Genomic DNA, 14,889 nt, shown 5'->3' on the forward strand with positions numbered 1-14,889 from the left:
TCTAGCCGGACCGCATCGGTCTGGGATTTTGGGATTTCTTGAAGTTAACATAAGTGTGCGTTAATCCGTTGTGCAATTAACTCGTATCTACTGTACATATAAATGAGAATAGTCTTTCTGCCCGCCATGCTTAACAGAATGGAGCAGCAGCATCCGTAGCACTTCGTACAACGAGGATGAACTGAGCTGTACTGGCGTGAGTAACGGTTGGTACAGCGAATTTATTTTACTTTGACCATATTGGTACGCATTTCTTTGCTCGTGTGTGTCCTCAGGTTCCATTTGAACAGTATTCTTTCGTCTGTTGTTTGCGTCATTTCAATTGTGGCCTGCCCTGTGTCGACCGCGACCAGTCTTAACCCTCAAACACCCGAGTGGGGTCCATTTGGACCCCAGGCGCAAACTTTTAAGTGCCATTTGAACATTTTTGATCTGAAGGAAAATTCCTTCCGTGAAATTGTCGGTCAATATCTGCTGTACCTTCTCCTAAGTTTTACGGAGATTCGTACAATACTGTGGAAACTATAAAGAAAGTCTGTGTTCAGTCCGTCTGGGGTCCAAACGGACCCCAGGAAAAATGTGCAGTTTTTAAAACAAACTTTTGAGACTAACTCCTGAACTACTTATCGTATGACCACCAAACGTTTTAAGATTGATAAACATGTAAAACTATATCTGCACACAAAATTTTGTGTCATCACCATTTAATATAACGACATTGTGACGTCATTTAGCTTATAAGGGCGGCCATCTTGGATTTTGACCAATGACGTCATGAAATTAGTATAAAATATAAATTTTAAATCATGAAAATTACATTATATTTCATAGAATTTAATTTTTGTTAGAAAACAAGTGTGGATTACCAAGAAAACCTTGTTTAAATCGAAATTAGCAAATTTTGGCAAAAATATGCCTGTCATAATTCCGTTGCCATGGCAATCCTCAAAAATGATAAACTTACTTTATTGACTAGAAATTTTTGCTAACAATATTTTGTGATAGATTACCAAGTTTCGTAGCTTTAGCTCTAGCCGTTCATGAGTTATGCGCCAAAAAAGTTGCTGAGGGCCTCAAAATTCCCCTCACTGGTCAGGATAGGTTTAGTGCAAAACTGGTCCTTCTGATTTTTTGCATAAATTATGATGATAAGCTGGAATTAGCAAAACCTTAACATCTCATAATATTCCTCTTACATTGACGAAGCAAAACATGTACAATGATCAAAGATAGGAATTGGAATTAAGATTTTATGAACAGAACATTTTGGGGTCCGTTTGAACCCCACTCGGTCATTTTAGTCGCAAAAAAGGTCGGGTGCTTGAGGGTTAAACTGTGCGCTTTCTCTTCTATAGCAAACGTGTATCCTGTCCCAATACCACCCGTAGCCTTGGCAGCTGATGTCTCGACTGTAGCCTGGGCCTGTCCTGTCCCGCCTATAGCCTGGGCATGTCCTGTCCCGTCTGTGTCATGGACATCTCCTGTCCTTCCTGTAGCCTGGGTCTGCCTTGTCCCGCCTGTAGCCTGGGTCTGTCCTGTCCCGCCTGTAGCCTGGGTCTGTCCTGTCCCGTTTGTAGCATGGACCTCTCCTGTCTCGTCTGTAGCCTGGGTCTGCCTTGTCCCATCTGTAGCCTGGGCCTGTCCTGTCCCACTTGTAGCCTGGGTCTGTCCTGCTCGACCTGTCGCCTGGGCCTGTTCTGTGCCACCTGTAGCCTTTACCTGTCCTGTCTCGCATGAAGCCTGGGCCTGTCCTGTCCCACCTGTAGCTTGGGTCTGTCCTGTCCCGTCTGTAGCCTTGGCCTGTCCTGTCTCGCCTGTAGCCTGAACCTGTCCTGTCCCGTCTGTATCAATGACATCTTCTGTCGATGTCCCGCCTTTAGCCTGAGCCTGTCCTGTCCCACCTGTAGCATGGACCTCTCCTATTCCGCCTGTCCCGCCTGTAGCCTGGGCCTGTCCTGTCCCGTCTGTACCGTGGACATATCCTGCCTCGCCCGTACGTAGCCTGAGTCTGCCTTGTCCCGCCTGTAGCCTGGGCCTGTAGCATGGACCTCTCCTATTCCGCCTGTCCCGCCTGTAGCCTGGGCCTGTCCTGTCCCGTCTGTATCGTGGACATATCCTGCCTCGCCCGTACGTAGCCTGAGTCTGCCTTGTCCCGCCTGTAGCCTGGGCCTGTCCTTCAGCAATGTCTATTGTTCTTATGGTGTGCATCGTGATATCAGTAGCCTCGTACGTGTTCATTTTACAGCAAAACATTTTCTTTAGCTGTTTGCGAAAGTCAGTTTTCCCGAGTAGAGCGTAGAGAAACGGGTTCGCCACCGAGTTGAACACGGCGAAGAAAAATGAGACGTTGATTATAATCACCCAGTTGTCATCGTTAACATATTCAAGCCGATGAATATGAATAAGTAAAGAAACGACGTGTAAAGGAAGCCAGGTGACAAGAAAAAAGACTGTCACAACAAACAACATGAGGAACGCCTGGTGATCTGACCTGGTCTCCCTCACCACCAAACGGCGAGACTGCCTTACTTTGACTAATATGCGGACGTACAGTGGAATTATTATACAGCTGGGCAAAACATAGATGAATAAAAAGAACAAGAGTGTCATGACAAAGAAGGAACCATGGGCAGGATTCAGAAGGATACACGAGGAAGAGTGCAGAGTAGCGCCTGTAAACTTCCAGTCGTTCGCAATAACGTTCCTAGCGATAGTGTCTATAACTGCAGGCAGGGCGGCCACTATCCACACCACAGCACAGATCTTTCCCGCGTGTTTCACCGTTCCATGTTGAAGGCTACCCAGCGGGTTTGTTATCGCCCTGTGCCGCTCCACAGCTATGACTGTCAACAGGAGGATGCTTGCTGATGCCAGGAAGATCAAGATCACGCGGGAGACATCGCAACTTCGCTCGTAGTGCGATGGTTGTAAGATTGGAAAAACGGACTGGATTAGGACTACGAGGCAGAAAGCGAAGTCGGTTGCTGCCAGGTTAGCTATATAGATGTTGCACGCGGTCCTCATGGTGGGGTACCGTGTAACCATGAACAAGATGAGCAAGTTTGCCAACATGCCTATGGCAGAGATGCAGCAGCGAGCAACATGGAGGATATAGATGACGGCGACAGACGTATGGTCGACAGGGTCAGGGAATACGCAAGTTACGAAGAAATAATCCATGTTGTAAGCTGTACCGGTAGTTTTCTAGAATATCACTCAGCACAGAGTCAAAACTTGGTTCCGACACAAAAAGTTTGTCTGTCCTACTGCAGTCTTCCACGGACTTTAAGTGACCTTTGTGATACGTCAAGTCCTACGAAAATCCTACGAAATATGACGTACAACACGTATGAGGTCGCCTTTTTTCAAGCTGCTCCAGTAGGTGGTAAACCTGGTCGTCAGTCACTTACACATTAGCGACGAATGTTTTGTGCGTTCTTGTGGTCCGATGTCGCTACTCACAGCGTACTCCTATTGGGATATCTGAAAGATCAAGAAGAAATTATAATTTCAAAACCGCAAAATTTATAAAACAACGTTTCAGGCGAAAACATTCGACCAACTGAGGAATGAAGAAAGTTGAAAGAGGTCGAATGAAACGGAATCTTCATTTCATGATGCTACGATAATGTCTCAATATTAAGCGCTTGAAATGAAGCTATAAATGAAATTCCTGTTTCATCAGTTGGGCTATCTTCCTTGTAGTCAATAGTGTTGCCATGGAGTATCGGTTTTCACTTTGCGGTGGCAACGTACGACTATTTACATATTTAAGAAAATATATACATTCAATTCTTACTACCACCTGTCATACCTTGCAATCGCTTCTTTTTTGGTATTGTACATGAAATACCAGCAGGGGCGGGTCCAGGATTTTGCAAAGGGGGGGGGCGCATATGGTGTTGGAGCTCAGGTCGTGGTCGAAGGTCACGAATGCGCAGCGTAGCTGCGCGGGGGGAGAGCACGAGAGGGGGGTTAACCCCCCTCTCGTTGGGGTGGTTTGGGGGGCCTCCCCCGAGAGATTTTTGAAATAAAGATGCTCTCTGGTGCAATTTAGGGCATTTTCTGTGCAAAATTGACCAACGAATCAACACTGACTTTTAGGGCTGAACATTTAATATAACGTTAACTAGAGTTCAGCGACCTCATACCTCCATGAAAATTTAGAGCTTTCGTAAATTTCATGCAATTGACTAATACATTAACATAATTTATGTATGGTGTTGTTCATCATTGACTAACGTACACATGTCACAGTTATAAAATTCCCATTATAAATCATAAAGCGGTTTTGCAATTTTTACATAAATTATGCAAATAAGTTCCTCATTACCATATTTTATATCTGCTTATATTCCACCTATCGTAATTAACATGTGTGACATGTATTGAGGTCCAGTTATTGAAAACAATGGAACTATGCAATCTCCTCATTAATTATGCAAATTAAGTCCTCATTTGCATAACATGTATATCATTATGAACATCTTTGCCTAAGCTACCCGCATGCCTAAAATGCAGGCAATACGTCGTTCCTTTCTGCAGTTATCCTCTTTGGAGTGTCTTGACAAAAACGCCCATGAAGTTCCACAATTGAATGTTAGGGGACTAAAACTTGCCCCACTTTGTCATGACGCTAAAAGCTATCTACCACCCAAATACCACGACCATATCACGCATGGGACAAGAGATACATTGAAAAAACTGCTATGATAGAATATTCTCATTCATTATGCAAATGTACTCCAATTTTGCATAATTAGTATCTTATCTTGTAAAACATTGTCTAAGGTACCTACATACCAAAAATGATGAAATCCGTTGTTCCCTTCTTGAGTTATTGTCTTCAGAAGTTTTTGACAAAAATGCCCCTGCTTTCCCAAAACTAGACGCTAGGGGGCCCAAACTTATGTCACTTATTCCTGAGCACAAGAGCTATCTAACACTTCAAAATTGTGACCATAGCTTGCTCAGAACACGAGATAGCAAACCCGGAAGTTGCGCTGCAGTACCAAGGGAAGCCGCTAGGGGACCGTAAATCTAATCATTTCCAGATTTCATTACACCCTACCAACACACCAAGTATGAAACCAATCCATCAAGCCGTTCTTGAGTTATCTTGTTTACACACACACAGACAGACAGACACACAGACAAACACAGGGTAAAATATAACCTCCATGGAGGTAAATATAACCTCCATGACATTTCATGGAGGTAATAAACGAGAGAACACTGATTTTTATAGTTAGCAATCTCACATTCAACAATCATATTTTTGCCCTGGGGGAACGGCCATCGAAACATTTTTTGAGCCGGGGGGAGGGCCATTGGAAAAAATGCATTAGGGCCTTAAAAATACAAGCAAAATGTGCCCTTGAAATGCAAGCAATGAAGTTTCATGTGGTCAAGATTTCAATTTTTCTTTGGACGTCCCTGGCGACGGCTTGCGCCTCCGGCGCCCACGACTCCGGTGCTCGTCGCAATCAAAAATCTTTTCCCCTGACAGAAATGTCATAACATTTAGCATAGTCTACCAGCAAAGTTCATCCCTCAAAGTGCAGAAAATCCTGTTTCAGAGGGTTCAAATTTCACATTTTTCTCCAAACCTATCTTGAGACGGCTCGTGCGCAAAAATCGTGAAAATACGTTGGGGGCGTCGTCGCCCTCAATAATATTATCTAAAAACCCTGTCAAATTCTACTGGAAAGGCTATTAAACTTAGCTTAGTCTGCCAGCAAATTTGTCCATCAAAATTTAGGAAAGATCGTTTCAGATAGTCAAGATTTCAAAATTTTCACGACAGAGCATGACCCCGGACCCCCTAGGATTACGTCAATATAGTTCGCCCTCCCCATAAGAAATTTGCTGCAGCCACCTCTGTCGTGTAATTCCATGTTCGCACAAAGTTTACGCAGGCTATAGAAACCAAAATTAGTATCAAATATCAATCCTGCGTGCATCAGTTCTTTGTAAACGGAATGGTTCACGGACGGCAAAGGGATAAAACATTACCATGTTTACTTTCGTGACAACGGGCTCTCTGCTGCGTGCATACGACGTAATCATGCATATGATGGCGCGAAAATTTTTCGGCAAGTTTGTTGGTTGGCCGAAATAACTCCCGTTTTGGAATGATTACAGCAGTATTGAAGCGGTTTTCGTTACGATATCGCTAAAATGTACCCAAGTCTCTTCCAAGTAGAACATTAATTTATTTTCTTTTGTGTAAATATCGTACATGTGTGGTGGAAAAGATCGCCGTTTTTTTTTACCTGACCCATTTTGCACCAACCTCCCCCCCCCCCCCCCGGTAAATATCGTCAAGTCCCTTAGCGGAGACATATCGTAAGTCTGACATTAAATTTTTAGTATGAATGAATGTATGTTAAAAATTGTATCTTGCGTCGCTCAGCCTACATGGGCTAATAGGGCAACAAAATAACAAATATAACGTTAATAACAATATTAGAGTCAGACGGAACATAAGCGAGATCCGACGGAGGGCGGGAGTATTGCCGACGTCCTAGTTACGGAACATTTTGGCTATGCCCGCAAAGACCGACGCAATGTCCAACTAGAGATAAATATTGGTGCTTAACCAATATAGACAGGTTTGCTTTGTGTTTAGTTATGTGGTTGAAAATATAAGTAGTTTAAATTAGGTGGGAAGGAAGAAGGGCAACCAACTTGATGTTGGACAGACATGTACGTAAAAGCCGAAGGAGAGTGTCCGAAAAAGGAGGTAGATGAAGATGTGGTCTTCGCGTGCGTGGCATGTCAAAACGACTGGTTTATGCTGTCATATAATTTCACAGTGTCCGCTGTAATGTTACGGCGCGGCGAGTTGATCCATTGCGGGGACGTTGTTATGAATCGGTAGGATATGTGCAAGAACGGCCACGTTGTCATTATTGTATGGAAGGAGAATAGAGGGATAGAAATAGAGAGGCGATTGCGCAGTGTTGGTAGATATCGTGTGCAACTTACAAAGCAGTTCACGCATTTGTTGTAGTTTACTTTGAAGTCGCATGGTAACGTCGCGCCACGATCAGAGGTCGCCGGATGCTGTTTGCGCATGCGTATCTGGCCATTATAAAGGACGCTGTGCTCAAGGAAATCAGCAAAGAATGGTGTGTTCATTATGTTCTGCAGACCTTGTCGGACAAAGGATGGATGGAGATCTTTCGTATGTAAAGAGGCACTTTCGATTTCAACTGTAGGGAGATAGGAGGAAGTTTGGCCCTACGCAAACGGGTCAAAATCCTAGATGGCGGACAATGACATTTTCAACGATAAATACATGTTATTTTTACACAAATACCGTCAAAATCTTTTATTTTGTTACAAAACACAATCACTTGAACATTTTTGGTCCACTTCTATTGGGTTTTGGGGTTATATGTGGAAAAAATCGTATTTTACAAAATTCAAGCTTGTCGATCCAAGATGGCGGACAATTGACGTCATTTTCTGACGTCATATAGGCGTCAGTGTCGTCGTCATTGGCAACAAAAGACTTGGCAGACTTAGACACTTAGAAAATATAAAAATTCACTAGTACATGATCCCCTCCAAATTTGGTGATCGTAACCCAAGCCGTTTTGAAATTACGAAGGGGGGGTCAAAAGACCCCCCCCCCCCCCCTGTCCCAGGAATCCCCAAAAAGCCCGGTCTAGATAGCCCCCCATTTTCACATAATCAAGCCACTTACATCTTCTATCTATTTTCGAACATGGCCACTACCCCGAATATTTTTTTCAAGATGAATTGATCAGGATATTGCATTATATTCAAAGTGTGTCAGAGTTACCCCCCATCAAGGAGGTGGAAAAACTTCCAAAAAGGGACCTCTTTGCTCTCATGGATAACCAAATAAAGTGAAAGAGAATTTATTGATCAATGGAATCTGTTCATGGCGTTTTACGGCATCGGTGGCTTATAATCGTGGGTGGTCGTATCCATCCAGTCTGGTATGTTCCGTCTCAAAGTTTTCTGCATGACACTTGAAAGTCCAGTCTGCATCCAGCCACAGATTGGGAAGGATTAGTTCTTGGAAAAACAACTTTCTTCAAATTTCAAATCAGCCCATTCAGTTTATGAAAGCTGCAATAAGATTTGAATCAGTCATATACTGAAATGAAAAACATGTACAGTGCAATCCAACACTAGCTTTTAACATTTGTAATTACACCCCTAGTGTTCTGTCATGATTGTTACTTATTCGTTTGATGACGTGAACTACAACAGAAAGATGAAGTTACCAATGTTGTGTGACTGACAGTTGTCTAAAACTGAGACAGAATTAGAGAGAGACTTCTGAGGATAGGGAGTTCAGTTCAGGGGAGACAATAGAGAACTTAAGGCCAAAGTTAGATAGCAATATTATTAAGTCTGTTACAACGTTTAAAGTCTCCCGTACCAAGCGTACGGAAACCCTTGTCTCTGCGGCATTTCTTATCATTTCATGTACTGATCTTCCAGTCTGCATCTGAAGGAACAGCTTACATGTCCAAGCCTATCATTCATTTTGATAAACGTTATGACGTAGCTGGCCGGCCCGGACAACTCACGTCAGCTCCTAAGTCTCCTAACACTTGCAGGTACAAGTCATCATACTCACAATCGACAAATTTGCCAGATGAAAACATCTGTTTAGACAAAAAGAAGTCTACTCTACCCTTGCTGCCCCATGCAGACCGCACGTAAACATCTCACGTCAGCTCCTGACACTTCTATGTACAAGTCATCATATTCACAATCGACAAATTTGCCAGATGAAAACATCTGTTTACACAAAAAGAAGTCTACTCTACCCTTGCTGCCCCATGCAGACCGCACGTAAACAACTCACGTCAGCTCTTGACACTTCCATGTACAAGTCATCATATTCACAATCGACAAATTTGCCAGATGAAAACATCTGTTTACACAAAAAGAAGTCTACTCTACCCTTGCTGCCCCATGCAGACCGCACGTAAACATCTCACGTTTCAGCGCGGAAAATAAAATTTAATTCTTTCTGACAAAGTGGCGAGATCGAGAAGGCACGTATCGGCGGGGTGGAATCCCTCCCCGGAACAGCCAGATTTCCCGCGAATCTCCTTATTTGGGGATTGGGATTGATCAACACACAGGCTCTTACTTGTAACGTTTATATATATATATATATATAGTTGCGTCATTTCTTTTTCAGCGCGGAAAATAAAATCAATTCTTTCTGACATATTTCTGGAGTAAGAGCGGCTCGCGTCCCCCAATTTCCAGGGCATTTCCTTTCGGGGCATTAGCCTCGCCATACATACGGCCCCGCCCACCGACCGTCGGCTTCCTTCTTACCAAGGCAGTGCACGTTTTCGCCGACTTCACTAAAGGCCGCCGCTGTTGGTTAGAGTTTCAGTCGTGTGCCAATAGACAGCGAACTTCATATGCTACGTGATTGTTACATTCCTTGGACGTTCCCAAAATGTTTATTAGACTGTAACATTTAATCCCACATGTTTTATAGAATTGAATCTGACACAGAATAGCGGTTTCGCCTGGTATTTTTCTTGAAACATGTCCGTTGGACCGCCAACAACAGTCTCACGGCACGGCGGCTAACAGTGCAGCGAAGACACTAGCGCTATAGATAAGCGCTTCAACTTCGGATGGCAAACCGAACAATAGTAGTTATAAGTACTGTTGAGCTGAGTAAAGTTTGTTGATTATGACTCGAGTTTTTAGTTGTCTTTCACGCTTATATTGTTACGTCAAACTGCTGAAGAGAAGTTAAGTGACTGCTACGATTATCGTAGTAGAATGACCCTAAAAACTGATAAAAAAAAGCTTTCTGAATAGCCTAAAATGCTCTGCCCCTGGACCCCGCCGGGGGCCTTCAGCGGCCAAGGACCCTTGCCCCGACGCTGTGAAAAAAACCTGGCGAGAACACTGCGCAGTGTTCGCTGCCTTTGATGTTTCGGCGGCTTGTAAGATTGCTAGGCCGTCCATGAAACGCTAGAATATAACGTTATGCTACTACCTTACTGTACAAACATGGAATACTAGTAATATTCGAGAGTTTGTACTGGATGCATGTGTAAATCTGGAATTCCAGAGCATTACGCCAGGAGGCGCGACTTGTCGGTGCATGCTGGATTGGTGGGGCCGCGCAAGGGGGGTGTACTGGTATACATATACGGGTACATATACGGGTACCGCTCTTTCACCTTACCCCCTCTAAGGAGGATGTTCCACGCAGAAAGCTTCTTTCTTTAAACCAAATCGTTATTGAAAACTTCCTCATGACTAATATTGCTTCCCCGATGGGTACTTTTCAAGTCAAATGTGAACAAATATCTGATATTACAACACAGTAACCCAAAACGTTTCCGTGGCTCATTTGTCTTGTGGTAAATTTGAAGTACTGTAAATAAAAAAAAAATATGGCCGCTTTACAACAAAGCCGAGTGGGGGGGGGGGAGCTGTGCCACGAACAAGAATCAAAACTAGAAAGGCCGACATTTGCTTCAGAGCAAATACAGCATATTTCAGCCATACCCGTTCCCATGCAAAATTGAACTGTTCCAAATCACCCCTGTGCGGAAATCGAACATTCTAACAGTAACTTCTCGAAATGAACGACAAGAAAGGCCGACATTTACTTATGAGCAAATGCACCATTTTCACTCCGCCCCTCTGCCGATGCAACAATGTTCTTCCACCATCACACATATCGAAAAAAATAAACATTCCAAAATGGAGATATCTGTGGTCTGGTATTACAACAGAATAACATGGAATTTGGTACAAGGGTGCCCTCGACATATGCACGGTAGAACGAAACATTTTTGGCATACATCACTTCAAGAGGATTAATTTTTGGCCATTTTTAGTATCATTTTTGCCCCTCTGTATTGCCATGGTATTGGAACAAAATTTTGTATGGAAATGCCTGTGATATATACCTCCAGGGCCTTTGCAATTTTGGTATACATGTCTTGACAATGATGAAGTCTCTGGTCTTCTTGTATTAAAAAAAATGGTGATGGCATGTTGGATAGCAAGTGGGATGAAGTTCAGAATGATTATCTCTTCTCTCTCTTACAAACACACACACATACACACACACAGACAGCAAACAGTAAGAATGAAAAAAAAACTTTCAATTTTTACAGTTTTACTTTCACAAAATTGCAATTTTACACTTGTCTGCTCTCACAATCTGATTGACTTAATGTAAATACAATGTAATTTGAGCTTAAGTTTTTACATTGTTAAAAGTTAATCTGGAAAAATAGCAAACTACATACTAGATCTTATTCGCAGAAAATTACAATTCCGTCAAAATATATACATATTTTCAGAATCGGTTGCGATCAATATCTACGTGTCCTTTTCTGGCTGGTTGGAATCAAGTCAGTCTGCTTCTTCCACATACAGTCAAAGGCCAAGCTCTGCTTCTCTTCTGTAGAGGGGTATGGAGGACAAAAACAGGGAGGTTAGAATTTCAATGCAAAGCAGAAACATCAAACTATAGGCAGATTTGGAAACAGTACACATTTCCACAACTATTTGCAATCTACCATCAATCTGTTGCTGCCTGGGACAAAATCTGTGTGCCTCCTCCAAATACAGCTTCTCATGGACCAATTGTTTTCTTCTCTAGAGGTCACATCTTAACAATGCAAACAGGAGAGTGAGATTTGGCATTTCAAGGCAGACATCAATCAAATATTTGATGAAATAATTATACCATTGATTTGGAAAGTATACATATTGTTGCCAGAAGATAACAATGTGTTTGTGTTACACATAAATCTTCTCTTCGATCCCAATTCTGCACCTGTCTCTACAGTCTACACCTACATGTACATGCAAGTCTAGCGACAAGAAAACAGGCCCTACCTGCTGTGTGTCATGAGCACAATGTTCTTACTGCTGAAAAAAAAAGAGACATGTCAATCTTTGTTTTACACATTTGTGGACACTTCAAAATGTTAATGCACAATGCTTTTGAATGATAAAGGAATATTGCAATAGAGGTATAATAAATACATATACACAACTTGTACTTGCAAATGAAAAGGTACAACTGACAGGATCAAAAAGGATTGACATGAATGAAATTAAAGCCATCATATAGAAGTCAAACCAGTGACATTTGGTATAACATCTACACAAATTCTAAAAACAAGTCCAAAGGATGAATTAATATTAACACTAGAAAGGCCGACATTTGCTTAAGAGCAAATACAGCATATTTCAGCCATACCCCTTCCCACGCAACATTGGACTGTTCCAAATCACCCCTGCGCAAAAATGGAACATCTTAACAGTACATTATCCCCCAAAGTGGACTGGAATTGTGAATTGATTCCAGGTAAAGACAGAGCTTGCTTCTATTTTTCAGAAAATGACAATAATCACACCTTCCATTCAGAAAATTTTCATCATGTCTGAAAATTGTTGAATGACTTCATGTAATGTCATTAACAATTTTCAGTACGATAACTAGGTGTAAGTTTAAAAAAGTATAAGCTCCTTGTGATGTGGGTACATTTATTATTGCAGTGAACTTTTTTATTCAAGTAGGGCATACGGTTTAATAATTATCAAGCAGGTGCAGGTACTGTAGGAGCGTTTGTTTTCTTCAAGCTGTAAAACTGTTAAACTGTTTTACTTTGTATGCAATCAGCCATCGAGCCTATTCTTATTTTAGTTTAACAACTCAGTCCTGCCAGACCCGGAAGATACGATTGAACCTTGTTCGAGGATTTATTTTCGTCTGTCTGGTCAGTCTGTTCATACCCTGGCGCTGAGATTGTTTTATTGGGCTGAAACTCTGGCAGTTTAAAGTTACTTACAATTTAAATGTTCAAAGTTTATGTCAAACAACAACAGCACTAGGAACACATACATTTGCTCTGGAGAAAATACAGCAGTTTTCGCAAGTTCCAGTCCAGTGATAGAAATGTGGCCACTATAGACAGGTGGTCACTATAGAGAAAAATGCTCATCTATTGACTAGGAGCCATACGTGATTTCAGTACACTGATCATTAATCATATAAACATTGCACAGGTAAGCCAATTGTTTAGATGTACAATTAAGTTCAAATAATTCTGAAGAGAAATATTGATGAGAAAATAATCATTCTCGCCACTGTCTAACTTATAATTACGTATCAAAACTAAACGCAGATTTTCTAACTAACGCACCTTTCGCCGACTTCATCAAAGGACCGCCGGCTATCAATCAAACACGGCTGTTGATTAGACTTACAGTTTCAAACAGTCATGTGCTGTGTGCCAGTTGACAGCGAACTTCATGCTACGTGATGTTTTACATTGCTTGGACCTTCTATCCTACAGCGGTGCTTCTACAAAATATTTATACTGTAACACTGAGTCCCACATGTTTTATAGAATAGAATTTGACGCAGAACAGCGTTTTCTGCTGGGTATTTTTCTTGAAACATGTCCGTGGGAATATCAGCGAGGCGGCGACGTAGGGATATCAGACCGTCAACAAAAGTCGCACGGCGACTAACGGCGCAGCGAAGATACTAGCGCTTCAACTAAGGATGGCAACCCGTACAATATTTTTGTATACTGTTGAGCTAAGTAAAGTTTGTTGTTTATGAGGTTTTAGTTGTCTTTGAGGCTTTGATCCGAAATATTTTAAAGTCAAACTGCTGAAGAGAAGTAAGTGACTGCTACGATTATCGTAGATATGGCCCTAAAAAACTGATAAAAGAAGCCTTCTCAATAGTCTAAAATGCAAGAGCTTCCGGGGGGGCTTCGCCCACCTGGGTCCCCCCCACAGTGGCCCTGCCCCTGGACCCCGCCAGGGACATTCGGCGGCCCCCGTACCCCTGTCCGACGCTTTGAAAAAATCCTGGCGAGAAGTCTGTACGGCCTGAGTCTTCAAGTTAACGTATTGTGTGGTCCCGCTTATGAATATTAATTAGCCTTCACTTTCCTCTTCGCTGATTGGCTGAAACATTAATTGAATTAACTCTTCCTGCCGGCTAGACGCAGGTGCAGATGTCGGCTCTGTGGGGTGAACGTCCGAAAGGTCATGGCATGGAGAACGAAAGAAAACCAATTTCCCCTTGAAAAAGTGCTGTAATTAAGCCTTTTACAGTACTTTATGCCAAAAATTTTACTTGGATCATTTTACCAACTATCTTATGCCTATCTATACCAAATGTTACTCATACCAGGGTACAGGTGTGCAAAATATACCGTTATAAGACCGTCAACAACAGTCGCACTGAGCTAACAGCGCAGCGAAAATACCATCGCTAGCGTTTCAACTTCGGATAACAAGTTATAAGTACTGTTGAACTCAGTAACGTTAAAGTTTGTTTTTAGTTGCCTTTGACGGTTTGACCTGAAATAGTGTTACGCTAAACTCCTGAAGAGAAGTTAAGTGACTGCTGCGATTATCATAGATATGCCCCTAAGAACTGGTACAATATAAAGCCTTCTGAATAGTCTAAAATGCGAGAGCCTTAGGCGGGCTTCGCTCCCCCTGGCGGGAACACTGCTATATACGGGATCATGAGGCCCCGCCTATGAATATTAATTAGCCTTTGGCCTCCCCTTCGCTGATTGGCTAGGTCTTTGATTCAATTAACTCTCCGACTGACGCGCACAGGTGTGGCTCTGTGCGGGGTCACGGAAGGTCACGTCAGGATGCCAAAAGAAAACAAATTTCCCCTCAGAAAAGCGCCAAAATTAATCATTTTAAAGTTGTTTATGTCAAAAATTTTACTTGAATCTTGTTACCAAGTATCTAATGCCTATCTATACCAAATTTCAGGTCATTTAATTGTAATATCCAGGGTACAGGAGCCAAAAGTGTCCTTTTTTGGTCAAAAATTGGCCAACCAATAGTACCAGA

The 14,889-nt window shown here is 42.4% G+C and overlaps 1 protein-coding gene and 1 long non-coding RNA gene across 2 annotated transcripts; both read right to left on the reverse strand.

Annotated features, from left to right (window-relative positions):
* Positions 1-1,039: 1,039 nt before the first annotated feature.
* Positions 1,040-3,900, reverse strand: LOC118412697. The gene is made up of 2 exons (XM_035815721.1): positions 3,815-3,900; positions 1,040-3,483 (listed from the first exon to the last, which is right to left on the reverse strand). The coding sequence occupies exon 2, from the start codon at positions 3,178-3,180 to the stop codon at positions 1,243-1,245; it is 1,938 nt and encodes a 645-aa protein (XP_035671614.1). The 5' UTR covers positions 3,181-3,483; positions 3,815-3,900; the 3' UTR covers positions 1,040-1,242.
* A 7,241-nt stretch (positions 3,901-11,141) lies between these two features.
* Positions 11,142-12,195, reverse strand: LOC118412736. The gene is made up of 2 exons (XR_004830815.1): positions 11,887-12,195; positions 11,142-11,446 (listed from the first exon to the last, which is right to left on the reverse strand). It is a non-coding gene; the product is annotated as an uncharacterized LOC118412736 (long non-coding RNA).
* Between the last annotated feature and the right edge of the window lie 2,694 nt (positions 12,196-14,889).

The sequence above is a fragment of the Branchiostoma floridae genome, chromosome 3 (assembly GCF_000003815.2).
Source record: "Branchiostoma floridae strain S238N-H82 chromosome 3, Bfl_VNyyK, whole genome shotgun sequence".
Classification (NCBI taxonomy): Eukaryota; Metazoa; Chordata; class Leptocardii; order Amphioxiformes; family Branchiostomatidae; genus Branchiostoma; species Branchiostoma floridae.

What these genes read in the sequence shown, in the direction of transcription:
- LOC118412697 (XM_035815721.1), bottom strand. Translation starts at nt 3,180, where the DNA reads ATGGATTATTTCTTCGTAACTTGCGTATTCCCTGACCCTGTCGACCAT.